The sequence below is a fragment of the Budorcas taxicolor genome, chromosome 22 (genome assembly GCF_023091745.1).
Source record: "Budorcas taxicolor isolate Tak-1 chromosome 22, Takin1.1, whole genome shotgun sequence".
In the NCBI taxonomy this organism is placed as follows: domain Eukaryota; kingdom Metazoa; phylum Chordata; class Mammalia; order Artiodactyla; family Bovidae; genus Budorcas; species Budorcas taxicolor.
The window spans coordinates 1,218,206-1,233,619 of NC_068931.1; the positions used below are offsets into that span (position 1 = coordinate 1,218,206).

The 15,414-nt window shown below is 57.8% G+C and overlaps 1 protein-coding gene across 1 annotated transcript in view; it reads right to left on the reverse strand.

Annotated features, from left to right (window-relative positions):
• Nucleotides 1-889: 889 nt before the first annotated feature.
• Nucleotides 890-15,414, reverse strand: part of ATP9B (ATPase phospholipid transporting 9B (putative)) — a 158,080-nt gene continuing 143,555 nt past the window's right edge. The window contains exons 16-29 of the mRNA XM_052660348.1: nt 14,594-14,755; nt 13,933-14,025; nt 12,538-12,621; nt 12,269-12,439; nt 9,771-9,869; nt 8,008-8,097; nt 6,671-6,815; nt 6,454-6,518; nt 5,710-5,865; nt 5,431-5,495; nt 3,941-4,049; nt 3,620-3,677; nt 2,801-3,004; nt 890-1,399 (exon numbers count right to left, since the gene is read on the reverse strand). Coding sequence (XP_052516308.1) covers nt 1,263-1,399; nt 2,801-3,004; nt 3,620-3,677; nt 3,941-4,049; nt 5,431-5,495; nt 5,710-5,865; nt 6,454-6,518; nt 6,671-6,815; nt 8,008-8,097; nt 9,771-9,869; nt 12,269-12,439; nt 12,538-12,621; nt 13,933-14,025; nt 14,594-14,755 — 1,638 coding nt within the window. The 3' untranslated portion in view covers nt 890-1,262. The remainder of the gene's footprint in view (nt 1,400-2,800; nt 3,005-3,619; nt 3,678-3,940; nt 4,050-5,430; nt 5,496-5,709; nt 5,866-6,453; nt 6,519-6,670; nt 6,816-8,007; nt 8,098-9,770; nt 9,870-12,268; nt 12,440-12,537; nt 12,622-13,932; nt 14,026-14,593; nt 14,756-15,414) is intronic.

Consider the following 15,414-nt stretch of genomic DNA (forward strand, 5'->3'; position numbering starts at 1 on the left):
GGAAGTTGGGCCGCCGGCCTTGGCTGCATTCCTTAGTTTCTAGCGCCACCTGCTGGAGTCGCGCGGAATTACACCTGCTCTGCGCGCTCTGTTCATCTGGAGCCCAGCCAGGCCGCCGTCTGCAGGAGCCTGAGCAGGAACCGCCCGCTGAGAGGCTCTGGGATCACAGGGGTGTGGCCACCCCCTCCTAGGGACGCAAACCAGTGCCATCTGCCTGTTGTGCGGGGCCCTTCCCGGCAGCTTGGGATGAGGCCCCCGCCTGGGACAGAGGGACACCAGGAGGTGTTCGGATCGGGGGTCAGAGCAGGGTTTAGCGGAAGTCGGAGAGCCAGCACAGTGCTTGTGTGGATGGCCAGCTTCCCCGAGTCGAAATGACTCCAGCAAAAAGGGCTTTCAGGACCTGCAGGGTGGACCTGCCCAGCAGCAATCAGGGCAGCCTCCTCGGGACCCCAGGGTCTGGCTGTTTGAGGGCCACAGGACTGTTTGCTGAGTGAGGAGCTGGGTGAAGGGCTTCCGACTGACGGCCTTTCCTGTGCGGACGCGGCCGGGGACCAGAGTGAGCAGCCAGGGGTCACTCGTCCTCCCTGGGATGCACCCTGGGCAGTGGCCACCCAGATGGGACTCAGAGCACGGCCTAGAGGAGGAAGCGCTCTCCCACGGAAGCACCGTCGAGGGGCCCACAGACCGCCTGAGTGCCAGGAGCCAGAAGCAGCAGCAGACGCGGACAAACACCAGGACGGGGACAGCTGAACTAACAGCAGAGCCTCGGACACACGTGCATGGCTGCTGTGGGCATGGAGAGGCTGTGCGGGCGCCCGGGGCTGGGGTGAGCCTGTGGGAGGCGTGGGGAGGGTGTGGCAGACACGGCCTGGACAGAATGGAGGCTTTATTCTGGTGAAGAAGGGCGACTCTCTGCTATGACATCAAAGAAAGAGCCTGAATGTTAGTTGGGAAGTTGCAATATAGTAAATAAACTTTCATTTCAGTTCCCAGAACAGCAGAGAATGATGGTGTTTTCCAGTAACAGGGCTCATATTCATGGAAACTCAAGCTGGTGCTACATGTAAATTAAACTCTGAAAAACAACAGAACGGGGAGGAAAGGAAATCCAGCCTGATGAGGACAAGGGGGTAAGTCCATGGTGCCTAGGCGGGATGTCCATGGCGCCTGGCTGGGTCACCTGGGCCCTTCTGGCCTCACGGCCTCTCAGCAGCTGCAGTGCTCCAGACATCACGGCCACCAGCTGAAGGTGCAGGGAGGGGCTAGGAGGAGAGCTTGGAGTAGCTGGGCGGGGACAGCTTCCGCTTCAAGTACTTCAGGACATAGAGAGGGAGGCAGCTGACCACTGTGATGGCTGACACTTTCCACACGAAGGTCACAGTCGTGATAAAGGCAACATCTGTGGGAGAGAAAGCCCAAACAGGTCTCAGGGTGCTGGGGTTGTGGCCCCCCTCCGCCTGCACCCAGATTACCACAAATGCGGGCCTGGCAGAGCCTCGGGGTCCCTGTGAAGGCACCATTCTGCCTGTACCAGGGGAAGGCTTCCCAACAGGAGGCAGGAACCCCCCATGTTCAGGGGCAGATGCGTGCAATGCAGCCTGTGATGGGTTGGACCTTCTGGGCCCATCTGAAGTCAGCAGAACCATCTCGGCTAGCCTGCCCCCCACAGGTCCTGCTGACCCAGCGGACGTGCTGGGCTGACCTCCAGCCTGGCGGAGGTTAGGCTGGAGGTCAGGCTGTCCTGACGCTGACGGGGAGAGCTGTGTGGGAACCTGGCCAGGCCGGTGGTCGCCTTCAGGACACGACAACCCTGCAGGCTGTGGGCAAAGCTGCCCGAAGAACCATGGATGGCGTGGGGCCCGGGAAGCAGAGTCCTGGTCTGCGCAGGGCTCACGGCGCCTGGGCCGTGTGGGCACATCGTGAGGACCCGGCTCAACCACAGCAAACTGGAGGCCCAGTGCCGCATGCGAGATGGTATGCATGCTCGTTGGGCACGCATGGCGCCAGCCGTGTCCCCTCTGACGAGTGCAGGACCTGGGCCCCAGGGGGTCAGGAGGCGCCTCTGCAGGTGGATCAGGACAGAGCATCCTGGGGGAAGGGCCGGCGGCAAACGCCTCCCAGACGGGGGATGGGGCTCTCCTCAGTCGGGCGTCTCCAGCAATGGCGTCCAGCTGCCCGTCTATACTCTAGCTTCACCCACTTAACAAAGCGCGGAAAGAATCAGCCAGCACCTGTTCCCTGGGAACCACAGTTCCGCCTGGAGCTCCATCTGCAGTTTCAGGTTCTGCCCTGAGCGTCCTGCCCTCTGCCCTCTGCCCCGCGTCCTGTCCTGTCCTCTGACCTCTGCCCTCTGCCCCGCGTCCTGTCCTCTGTCCTCTGCCCCGTGTCCTGTCCTGTCCTCTGCCCCGCATCCTGTCCTCTGTCCCGCGTCCTGTCCTCTGACCTCTGTCCTCTGCCCTCTGCCCCGCGTCCTGTCCTCTGCGCCACGTCCTGTCCTCTGCGTCCTGTCCTTCATGCACACAGAGGGGGTAGGGGGTGGGTGCGCAGTCCCCACACTTTGAGCCTCTTCCCTGCAGCCTCAGCACTTCCAGCAGGAAGAGGACCAAGGAGAGCGTGCCCGTGGGGAGCCCGGCCCAGCTCTGGGCATCACTACAAGGAACTCCATCTCCCTGCAAAGTGAGCTGTGCGCTGTGAAGCGGTCTGCAATCCGCACTGAAGACCATGTCACAGAAGCAACAAGAAAGTCATGCGAAAACCAGGAAGAGACAGTTATTCAGCGAACAAATGCACGGCAACTTACCAAAATACTCATTGAGGAAAGCGAGCGAAGCCACGTAGCAGCCGAGGCTGAGCAGCTGGGCCACAACCATGAGCCAGTGCCAGGTCCTGATGGTCAGCGCCACCATCAGCAGCTCCGTGAGCACCAGTGCCGTGAAGGAGATGGCCACGACGTGCACGAACTCGGACTCGAAGAGCACTAGTGCCCCGAACATGAGGATGCCGCCTGGGAGAGAGCATAGCCTTCCGCTGGGGCTGCAGGCTCCGTCACCAAGAGGCTGCTGCTGCTAATGACTTCAACCGTGCCAACAGTCATGGGCCTGCATGGCTGGGGGGCTGAGCGGTGCCACACAGACACTCTGGATGGGCAGCGGTGCAGCATCTGGGGAGGCCTGCCCCCTAGTTGGTGATCACACCCTGGTGCCCCCTACGGGGTCCGGCCACTGCCCACACACTCCATGGCACCTGTTTATCTGGGATGCCACAAAGGCAGCTGGCTCCTTCTAATTACAGGGTCCAGATCTCGTCAAGTCCTGCCACCACGCCAAGAAAGCAAGCCACTGTGTGGGCTAGATGCTGTCAAAAGGGCTGATTACTTTTTTCAGAATTGTCATTTATTTGAAACCAGGTCGGTTTTTAGGTGACCTGGACCAGTAAGAAACGCCAGCCCACACTGTACTGGGAAGAGGCCAGCTGCTCGGGATTGACTCGCGAGATGAACAGAAGGCGATCTTCAACCGTTGACAAAACGTGGAGCCTGAGAACTTTAACCGGCAGGCAGAGCGCCATTGCTAACAGAAGACAGGGCAGCTTCAGCCCAGGAGGAGAGGGTCCGTCTTACCTTGGTAAATGCTGATCAGAACCCAGACGAGGAAGGTCTTAAAGGATAAGGATCGCCCCTGGGGAGACAGGGGAGCAGCTCTGTCAATGGAGCAGCATGCGCGTCTCCCCGTGGCCACGTGTGGGGAGCCTGTGAAGACTCCAGGCCCCCGGCCCACCCAGGTACGAACCCCGGCAGCTCCAGAGGGCGGGAGCCGGCCCCACCTAAGAAAGACACTGACCCGGGGCCAGGGCTCCCACAGAAAGAGGATGCGCCCTCCTCACAAGCACAGTCTTACGCAGAGCACTGCAGCTCCCCCGCCTTGGGTCTAGTGGGCCGCACCTTGGTGAGGTCCTTGTACAGCTCCGGGTACAGCATGGCCATCTCCGGCTTCACGTCCTGGTCCAGCACCAGAGAGAACACGGGGAACATGGTGTAGACGGTTGCGTACCTGGAGGAGAGCAGGGGGGTTACCCCGGGAGCACACCTCTTCTACCAGAGGCCAAAGTCAAACTCTAAACCAAACAAAAACAAGTTGGCAACAGAGTAGAACCTGTCCTAAAGCACTGGAGCAATGCCTACAAGCCACAGTGCTCACAGGCAGTGGAATCCAAAGTTTCGGTTTTAATTAAAGCTTTTTAATTAAGACTTTGAGATTGCTGCAGATGTCAGAACAGTTATCACAGAGAACCCAGACAGACCCCGAGGAGCCGTTAGCCAGCTCCCCCCAGTGGCCGCATCTCCAGAACTGCAGCCAGCCTCAGGCCGGGAGGCCACAGGGGGCCCTGGAGCCCACCTGGAGTCTCCCTCAGCCCGCCGACCCCCTGGCGCTTGTTCTCCATGTCACAACTGCTGTTGCCTGACGGCGACAGGCTGGCACCACACAGCGGGTGCTGGCGTCTGGCCTCTCGCTCACCTGGTCCCTGGTCCTGGCTCTGGTCAGGGCAGTTCCACACCCCCTTCTCTGCAGTGCGTCTGTGTCAGCCCGTTTCCGGTTATTACTAATACAAATAAAGTGGCTAAAGACTGCACAGGGCTTTTTGCTCTGTAAAGGTAAGCTTGACTTATTTCTGATGGGGGTGCTGGCTGGGGCCAGAGGTCCAGGGGTGCGAGCAGCTGTGTGCTTCGTTTTAGCAGAAGTTGCCGAGCTCGCCACAGTGCCCAACCCACTGCCTCAGGTCCGCTGCCTTGCAGCCCAAGCCTTCGTCCCTGGGCTGCAGGGACACAACTCAGTGGATCTCCTGAGTCAGCTGCTGGGTGTCGGGGCTTCGCAGGACCGTGCTAAATAGAGGAGGGGTCTTCCTATGGCGATGGGCACTCGGAGGTGAGGGCTACTGGGCCATAGGTTTGCTCTGTCTCTGGGCTGCTTTCCCACTGTGTGCTCCTGTCGGGAGCTGTGGAGACCCAGGAGCCCCCTTCTCGCCAACACCTAGCGAGGTCTGTGGTCTTAACTCAGCTGTGCTCCCCCAGGAGGCCTCCCGGTGGCTGTCCCAGGATGTCAGGCCTGTCCCAGCGCTGTCTGCCCTTCGTGTCTTTGCCGCTAACTTCACGTCCTGCTAGGAAGAACTGTGTCCGGCCGGGAGGGTACGGGCCCCAGGAAGGGGCAGCCCTGCTCAGATGCAGTGTGGCTTCCCCAGGAAAACAGCTTCTAAGGAGAACAGGTGATAGCGGGATCACCGGGGGACAGACGGAGAGGGGCCGCCTCCCACGCTCACGGGTGTGATCTTCCTGACTCTGACCATGCGGGAAGTGCTCCGGCTATGGCCCTCCAGGTTCCCGGGGACCCGTGCTCCCGATATGTGGCCGCTCTGTGTGCTGGACGGTCCACTTACCCGACCATGAGGAAGCCCTGGTACAGAGGGACCGAAGCGAAGTAGAAGACGGAGGAGAACACGGCCTGGACGAAAAGAGCAGTGACACAGATGAGGCACCCGAGGAGCCATGGCCCACCGCCTTCCTGGCAGGCGGGGGCGGGGTGGGGCGGAACGGGGTGGGGCTGGAGGCGGGGATTGGGGGCGGGGACGGTGGGTTGGGGCGGGATTAGGGGCTGGGCTGGGACTGGGGGCGGGGACGGTGGGTTGGGGTGGGGCTAGGGGCAGGGCCAGGCGCACCTGCATCGTGGAGATGATGAGGCCCCGGTGCATGACAAACTGGCCGAGCGCCGCCGAGCGCTTGTAGCTGCTGCGCCCGTGCACCATGAGCAGGCGGCCGACGTGCTTGAACCGCGTGATGGAGAAGTCAGCTGCCAGCGAGGCCTGCCGCCCCTCCTGCAAGGGCGGGCGGGGTGCTCAGGACCGGCCGAATCCACCGGGGAGCGACACGCTGCTGGGGACGGGCCTGCGGGGCGCGTCCGACCCACAGCTCCCCGGAGTGCAGAGCGGGCGGCACTGTGCGGGCCCCCTGCCCAAGGGAGCCCACTCTCGGCCAAGGAGCGGCCGCTGTCCCCAGGACCTAGGGAGGGTTCAGCTCCAGCACTGTGGGTGTCCCAGGATCTAAGCAGGGGCCTTGGGCGTCTGCAAGCCAGTCCTTGCAACCTGTTGCCTCAGCTGGAGCCGCCGACCCACGCCCCCACCACAAGCAGCTGCAGGTTCAGCTGTGACCAGACACCCGACTGTGGGCCCAGGAAGCAGAGGGGCTGGGATCCCGTGCATGCCCCACCTCTCTGGGTGTTTTCACGTGAGCTCAGAGGACAGACTGGCCAGGGAACCGGGTCGTGGCAGGTTGTGACTGTCCCCACCTGGCCTTCAGGGAGCTGCTCCCGCAGGGCGGTGGGCCCCGCCTTGCCCCCTCCCTGCCACATGCTGGAACCGCCCAGAGCAGGTGCGGGGCGGGGGCGGGGACAAGCCTGGCCGCACCTTCCCCTCAATGCCGATCCCGCAGTCTGCCGCCTGGATCATGCTCACGTCGTTCCCTCCGTCACCTAAGGCAGGGAACAGGGTGTGAGGGGACGCTTGCAGGGCCCGCCTCCCTCACTGACAGCAGACAGGGGTCTGGGCCCCGGGTGTCATGCCGGTGGAGTCCAGCCAGTGGGGAGGCGCGGCGTGCGTCCCGCTGCATGATGGGGACGCTCACCGATGGCACAGGTGCGTCGGCCTGTGTGTTGCTGCAGCAGCTTGACGATGTGGGCCTTCTGGGTAGGCGAGCAGCGGCAGCAGACCACGGCCGGGCACTGGCAGGCCAGCTCCACGAACTCATGCTCGTAGTACTTCAGGCAGACCTGGCGGAGGAGCGGGGCCCGGGCTCACCACCACAGGCAGAGAGGACGTGCAGCCCCGGGGCCAGGGCTCCCGGGTGGCCTCTGGCCAGCCCGCCCCCTCGGCCCCGCTGGAAAGACCCTAGCCTCTGGCCACATGGAACACTCTGACCCCCAGCTCCCCATCTCGGCTGGGAAAGTAAAGGTCCCCCAAAGCTGCCTAAAGGCTGCACGGCCCCACAGCTGAGCTGGACACCCTGAGTCATGGCCATGGCTCTGCTGTCCAGGCCCAGTGGTCCTGTGCGGTTCTGCGGGGGCCGCTGAGCAGATTCCGGAGGTGAAGAGCCCAGCACCGTGGGTGGCAGGCTCTGTGACCACGGCCGCCAGCCCCTCCCGGGTCCACAGGGAGAGCCGGAATCGCGGCACCACCCGCAGGCACAGAGGGCGTGGCCATCTCTGCTGCTCCCCTGGAGAAGTGTGGGTACTGCCCACGCCCTGATAGGCGGCCTCAGAGTCCCACTGACAAGGGCTGGGTCACAAGAGGACCCACCACTCTGCCCAGACTCCTAGAAAACATCTGTGAGAATCATTGGCAAACTGCAGAACGCGTGGGTGTCCAGCGCTCCCTTGTCTGGGTAACTGTGGCCGCCAGGCCCACGAGCAGAGTGAGCAGAGGGGACCGGACAGAGGGAATGGCCCAGACATCCACGAGCCGCCCACCCCATGTGGGGGGTCTCCAGGAGCACAGGGTCTTCCGGGTCCCGGGCCACTGCTGGATGTCTGTGTGTGGATGAATTTAGATCACGACGTGGGTACCAGAGCCAGGACTCCACAGCGGCCACGCTGCTAACACGGAGCAAGCTCCAGGCGCCCAGAGAGGGACTGAGGGACTGAGGGAGCCGGCAGCAGAGCGGAGGCGAGAGCCGTGCGGGCCAGGCTCTCACCGCAGCACAGCGGCCGCTCCTCAGGGCCCACCTCTCACAGGGCTGCATGCAGCCTGCCGAGAGCAGGGACCCAGAAACAGTGCCGATGAGCAAGGCAGCCTGGCAAGTACACCTGCGGAAGCCCACAGGCAGCCAGACAGACAAGACAAGTCTAGAGGCAGGACGAGCCTCATCTCCAGGGAGGAGGGCAGACAGACAGGCCTAGGGGCAGGGCGCGCCTTACCTCCAGGGAGGAGGACAGACAGACACCCAGGCCTGGGCAGGCGCCTCACCTCCAGGGCGTCCCCGGGAATGACCAGCGCACAGTCATGTTTCCTTCGGAACGCGTTCAGCTCCAGGTGGGCTTCTCCGCGGCTGGTCACCTCCACGAAAAGGGGGAAAGGCCCAGTTAGCACGACGGAGCTCCAGACACGGAAACGCTGTAACAAACTGTCTTCCCAATCTCTTCTGCAGTGCTGGCAGTAAACACCTACTTATTTAATACCATTGTTTCCGTATTTGTGGCAACTCAGAGCAGGAGATGCACTGGGAAGTGCACAAGTACTGCAACTGCAGTGAGATGAGGTGAGCGAAGAGGGCAGTCCCGGCCCCGCCCGCGCTGGACGCCCGTGAGCCCTCGGGAGCACACGCGGGTGAGAGAGCGGGGCAGCCCCCGCCCCCGCCAGCGCTCGGGAGCACACGCGGGTGAAGAGCGCTCAGCAGCACAAGCGAGTGAGCACACGGCGGCCACGAATGGACAGTCTACAGGCTCGGGGTTGGGTGGTCCGGTGGGTCTGAGGGAGGCTGAGCAGGGGGTGGGGGACGGGAGGACCATCTACAGATGCCTCATTCATTAACAAGGTGAGTGAGCAAAACGCTTGCTTTGTGTTTCGGTCACGAGTTTCAACTTCTTGTAGTTCAGGCCAACTAAGTATCTGGAGGATTAAACGATGTAAAATCGAGCCGTAATCTCAAAACATCATTAATGTTAGGATGCAAACATTTCAGAAGCCAAAACACCAGTTTTTGTCATTCTTTCTGTGGAGATTTTATGGGGCATAAAATAAATGATGTATTACAGGACTAAAAGTTTCATGTGTTTCAAATTAATCCCAGACTCATCTTTAAGTAGGTAGTTTTTATTGTGGAGATTTTATTTGTGGGGCTATAACACTGAAAAGTCAACAAAAATTGATCTGAGGTTTTATCAGAATCATTAATAATTTAATTGCAAATAGTAGTCTGCAGGGCCTAATTTGCGATTCTGATGCTTCGAGATAAACGACATTTACATGTAAATTATATTCAAATCACTATTTCTGTAGGTGCAAGCGCTTCATTTGGAAGACATACACACCATGTCTGCTCAGCCACCATCAATCAAGACCCAAGAAACTTTTATTTCTTGTTTGAATCAAATTTCATCATAACTAATAGATACAGTAAACACATTAATTTAGATCATTTCTATTAATTTCCTTTGATCTAATTAAGGGAGAACATTTAATCTGAAGATGGCAGTAGATTAAAAACATGTCTACTTTGCATTTACAGCTTGTCTCACCAAAGCGGCCTCTGGACCACATATAATGTGTATGACTAAGAGACAGACATTATTTCTTGGCTGTGCCACACCTTGTGGGATCTTAGTTTCCAGGCCAGGGGTTGAACCCAAGGCCTTGGCAGAGAAAGCACCAAGTCCTAACTACTGGACCACTAGGGAACTGTAATTTTTTAAATCACTACACACTTCTATAAATCAAATGGAAAGTGATGGCAGTATGTCTGTTTTAAAATAAATATTTAGTTGTTAATAATTCTAATAGTACTACAGGAAAATACTCTTGAATATATATCTTGTTTCACTCTATCAAAAGCAGCTTTTGATCACATTAACATATGTAACTAATAGAAATCTGTTTTTAACATTTATAAATTGAGCAAGGAAATTATTTCTTTTTAAATAGGTATCTAGTAATTAATTTACATTCTCACAAAACCAGTAAATTTTAATTCAAAACATTTAAAGTTCAAAGGGATGTGGATGCACACTTACCGGCCTGAAAACATGCGTGTCCTGCGTTCGAGACACCAGGTGAGAACTCTTGGCGATGCACGTGGCAGTCTCCAGCTTGTCACCTGTCAGCATCCATATCTAGGGGGCAGTTCCAGTGCGTGAGCCCCGGCTCTGTCACGTGCTCACTCGTTAGGTCTCTGTCCTTGGACAGACATCTGCATCTACAGCGTCGCTATTCACAGCAGCCAGAACGTGAAGTGAGGCAAGAGTCCACGGACGGACGGTGGAGAAACCCAGTGTGGTCCCTCCATACAGGGCAGGCGGTTCCGACACCTACTACAATGGGGGCGAACCTCGAGGACACTGTGCTAAGTGGAACAAACCAGTTGCCAAGGGAAACACTGCCTGACTGTGCCTAAAGGCGGTCCCTAGAGTCGGACTCAGAGAGACCAAGCGGACCAGCAGGTGCTGGGGCTGCGGGAGGGAGAGCTGGCAGCCCAGGGGGCAGTTTCAGCTGGAGATTGGCGAGTGAAGGCAGGTGGCGGCTGCACGGCAGTGTAAGTGTGCCTAGTGTCACCGCTCTGTGCACTGGAGACTGTGAAGATGGAATGGAAACATCTCAGATGATGTGCTAACGGAAACAGCAAGAGCAGAGTAACGTTCAGATACGTTAGCTGGAGCTGGGGCAGGCGAAGGACTGGGGCGGGAGCCTCGTGGCCGAAGGACCACAGGGCTGAGGGTCTGCAGGGCTCAGGACCCGAGATTCCTGTGTGAGCTCTCAGTTGAAAGCTGGGGTTCAAGATGGGCAGACGGGCAGTAGTTAAGCCAGAAATTATGTCAAATAAGGCATGTTGAACAAGACCATGAAAAATAAAAAGATCTAGCCCGTTTATTACTGCAGTTATGTAACTTCTGCTGCCCCCTGTGGCTTGTGGTAGCTCAGTTCCCCAACTAGGGGCTAAACTTGGGCCATGGAAGCCCAGAATCCTAACCACTAGGCGACCAAGGAACTCCTGAGACCACTCTTGCTTATAAATATCACACACATACATGTATTAGTGTGTAAATCTCCCTAGCCTGAAAAGCAAAAGCTTTATACATAATGGAACGGTTTATACCTACTTCCTGTAACATAGGTGGTTTCTATCATCTGAATTTTTCAGGTGCTTTCTGTATCATACATAAGCATGAATTTTGGGGCATAGGACACAAACTTACATGGTATATTGGCTCTCTGCTCAGTGGCTCCTTTCAGTGTCTGAGGATTTGTGTGTTTTTATTTCCGCTACACATTTAGATTGACTTCACTGAGCCTAGCTCTAAGATCATGACACCTCATTGTGCCAGGGTTGGAAACAAGCCACAGAACAAGAAGCCCCGCTCCCGACAGTCTGGTGACATGGCCTGCGAGCACCGTGGCTCAGGCTCAGAGGACTGGCCAGAACCGCGTCCTTCCACGGGGCGGGACGAAGGAGTCTGCGTCTGCAGGTGGGAAAAGGGGAGGAACCAGGGCAGAACCTCACCGAGCCCTTCTCCAGCGCTCAGGGAGCAGCTACTGCAGACACCCACACCTCTACAGGGGACGCGTGCGCTGCCCCGCTCGCCGACCACCCAGGTGGACACCCGAGAGCTGGACTGGGCGGAGCTCAGGAAGAAGCACGGTGAACGGGCAGGCTGTCCGCTCTAATCCGTCTCGCGTCTCCACCCCACTTCCTGGCCAGATGGGCTGAGGTTGGCTCAGCGCTTGGAGTCCGAGCCGCTCTCCAATTCTGACTCCCACCTGGACAGCAGCTCGGGCCTGCGCCCCTCAGTGGGTGGGCAATCTCCTGTGCTCCTCAGTGCTGTCACGGCGCCCTCATCCAGGTGTGCCAAGGGTATTGTTATCTGAAGCTGGCACGGCTTTATGTCCTGACATTTCCCCCTAGTTTGCTCTCTGGTCCAGCAAGACACAAGTGTTTCTTTTCAGTAAAATTCTCAGAACAGGGCCTGTTCTGAGGCAGCACATTTCTTGCCCCCTGATAACTGCACTTCAGCTTCAGTGAGAGCACAGAAGGCAAGAAAACAAACTAAAACTTACACCCAAAGCCCTTGTCTCCCTGGACCCGAAGAGGACAAGCCGCTGGAAGCCAGCCGGTCTGTGCGTCAGCAGACAGCATCATGCAATTCATGGGAAGCCCCCAAAGTGGGCACAGGCTGCGGTGCGGGCACCTTGGGCCGGGCCAGGCCAGGGGGCAACCGGCCCGCCCGGGGAGTGCCTTGCAGGCTGGGGGCGGCGTGGAACCGCCCGAACCTCTAAGGACGGACGTCCAGCTGTGGACACAGAGGTTTCCATATGTGCTGGTTTCTTCTTCGAGGGTCATGCAGAGACCTCTGCTTACAGACACTTCCACGCTCTGTCTTTGAGTTCCAAGGGACCACCCCCAGGGGACGGGGTACCTGGTCTCAGGGGACTACCCTTGGGGGATGGGGTACTGAGTTCCAGGGGACCACCTCTGGGGGTGGGGTACCTGGTTCGGGGGATCACTCCCGGACCCTACCTTGATGCCAGCATTGCGCAGCATCTCTAGGGTGGGCCTCACGTCCGCCTGCAGCTGGTCCTCCACGCCCGTCAGGCACAGCAGCTCCATCTCCCGCTCCAGGCTCTCCACCACCGCGGCCACCTTGAGCGTCCGGTCGTGGAGGCTCAACTTGGCCTGGTTGTAGCGGCTCTGGGGATGACGGTGGTGCCGGGAGTCACGCTGGACCGACTGAGGCCGGACGCCCTGCCCACCCAGTAACAGTGGCCCCAGGGGAGCTGCCCGCTCACCTCGAAGTCCTGGTACTGCTCCTCCGTGAGCGCCCTCTTGGCCACCACGAGCGTGCGCAGGCCTTCGCGGGCCATGTTCCCACACTGGGAGAGCACAGGCAGGTCACAGGCTCGCCACGGGCTCGGCACCCCCCCGCGGTCACTACCACGGCCTTCCCCGGGAGTGGGCAGCAGAGGAGCATCGCAGAAGAAGCCGCCCCCAGCGCCGTCCTCAGAGGAGGTGCTCGGGGGTAGGCCTCACACCATCGCCCTTGCCACCGCTCGAGGGCAAGTGTTGGTGGTTTTGTTTTTCAAGTTTGGGGAAAAAGTTTATAACCAAAATTCCACTCGGGTGCTTCCCTGACACAGAACAGCCCCTGTAAACTCAGGCTCCAAGAACCTGTGGGCTTTTGAATAAACCAGAAGGCCCTCAGACAACGACAGTACTACAACAAAGACGCAGGCGGGGGTTGAAAGATGTGTCCACAGAAGAAACTACAATGTTGGAAATAAACGCATAAAGGATTTTTAATAAAGTTATCTTTGTGAAAAACAATCTGACATTATCTGTCTATTGCAAGACATTTATTGATTTGACCTCATAAAGCTAAATAAATTAAACAAGGATTTTATAATTAATTGCACATCATTATGACCAAAAGTAATTTTTATGGCATTTTACTAGGTCTTCAGGGAGTTTAATTTATTCATGTCCCTGATTAAATCCAGTGCCTGAAGGAGCTATTGATTCATATCGCCAATACCGTCATGGACGTGGGCTGTGGTCTCTGGACTGACAGACCAACTCCAGGCATGCAGTGGGGGCGGGGCGCACTGGACCCCGGCAACAACAGGCATGGTGGGGGTTCGTGCCCATGGGTCCAGGGGGTTAGTTCTCCTCTGAATCTAACTTCTTATTAACACATAAATGTGAACAACAAGTACAAGTCATACTTATTTAGGGAGAATTTGATGAAAATATAGGATTGGTTATATCTAGGTCTTACTTTCCATGTTTAAAGTGAATCTTATGTACAAATTAGAATTAGATTAAAATTCTAACTTAAATCTTATAATAATTTAGGTTACAAAATAAGTAACAGGTTAAAATATAACTCCAGATATAAAGACAATATTATTTCAGGTTTTTTAGTGACTGATTAGTGATGCTATTTCTTCACCAACATAAAATAGTCTTCATAAGGACCCGCCTGCATATATCCACGAAACCCCAAACGCTAGCTGTTCACACAGCAAATGCGTGTTGTATCACCAGCTCTCCCACCTCTTCTGCTCTACGGGCTGACTGGTGTCCAGGAGAAACCGGAACCTCGGTTCATCCAGTGACCCCAGTGAGTGCCCACAGCTCACGCCCTGCGCTGTGTCAAGAGCCCGCAGACGCCAGCGAGCACATACCTCCTCCTCCAGCCAGTCGTTGTACTGCACGATGGAGGCCATGGCCACGTCGGCGCCCTTCATGTAGAACGTGATCTCTGCCGTGGACTCGTCCTGCAACGAGACACGCCCGCTGAGGCCAGGCTGCCCAGAGGGAACAGCCCGAGACAGCAGCCCCCGAGAGCGCCTCTCTCCGGGCGGGCTACTCAACCCCTCCGCAGGGCCGCGTCCTCCCTGGGTGCCCAGGCCGATCGCAGCCGAGGCCACAACGGCAGCTTGCGAGGTGCTGTGCTGAGGCTTCTGAAGTAAAACCTGTACACACACATGTGCCTGGGACTGCAAGGTAAATCCTCTCAAATTTTCACAGTTTGAATGAGCTGCTAGTTTAGCCAGCACCCGAGATGTATGTGTGGTATTTGCTACAAAAATTTGACAGCAACTTCACGGTCGTAAGTCAGTCTTCAGGTAAACTCTTCAGCGGTTACTGCAGTGAAAACAAAGCCGCTCAAGCTGATTTCAAAACTCACCAGTAACACCTTATACTCTCTCCGCCTTAGTCGCCACGACCACTGGAGCATAAGTTATCAGTCTGAATTTTGGGACAAGCATAAAGCCCTGCAGGGAGCCTCAGCAGCCCTGCAGTGAGCAGAGCCGACCCTGGCCGGGGCAGGGGCGGGCGTACCCTGACGATGACCCCCATGCGCTTGCTCTCCGACGTGAAGGGGAAGGTCTGCAGGATGCAGAAGGTGAGGATCTGGCCGCTGGGGGTCCGCAGCTGCATGGACGTGAGGTCTCTGCTGACCAGCGTGAGGCCGACGCTCTCTGTCCACTGCACCAGGGCCACCTGCAGGGGACCAGCGAGGTGTGAGGCTCCCCGCGGGGGACCGGCGAGGTGTGAGGCCACCGCTCCTTGCGGGGGGGAGGGCATCAGGCCAGCGTCAGCGAGCTCGCTGAGACGCCACCAGGAGACAAGGCTGGCCCTGCTTGCTCTGAGGCCTTCCTAGGGGCCCTGCTTGCTCTGAGGCCTTTCTAGGGGCCCTGCTTGCTCTGAGGCCTTTCTAGGGGCCCTGCTTGCTCTGAGGCCTTTCTAGGGGCCCTGCTTGCTCTGAGGCCCTTCTAAGGGCCCTGCTTGCTCTGAGGCCATCCTAGGGGCCCTGCTTGCTCTGAGGCCTTTCTAGGGGCCCTGCTTGTTCTGAGGCCTTTCTAGGGGCCCTGCTTGCTCTGAGGCCTTCCTAGGGGCCCTGCTTGTTCTGAGGCCTTTCTAGGGGCCCCTGGCCGTGCCAGGGTCCAAGGGCATGTGAACATGTCGCAGTGAGTCCCCGTGGGGCTGGAATCAGAACCCGCCTTCCCTGGATTTCCAACACGTTACTAGGATACTAGAGAAGGCCGGGCCCTAGCAAGATGCTACGAGGCTACAGGACTATAATTTAGAGCACCAGTGATGTTCCCCAAATCACAGCATTCAAAAGGGACATACGGGCATCAGCAGAGGCATGTCAAGGG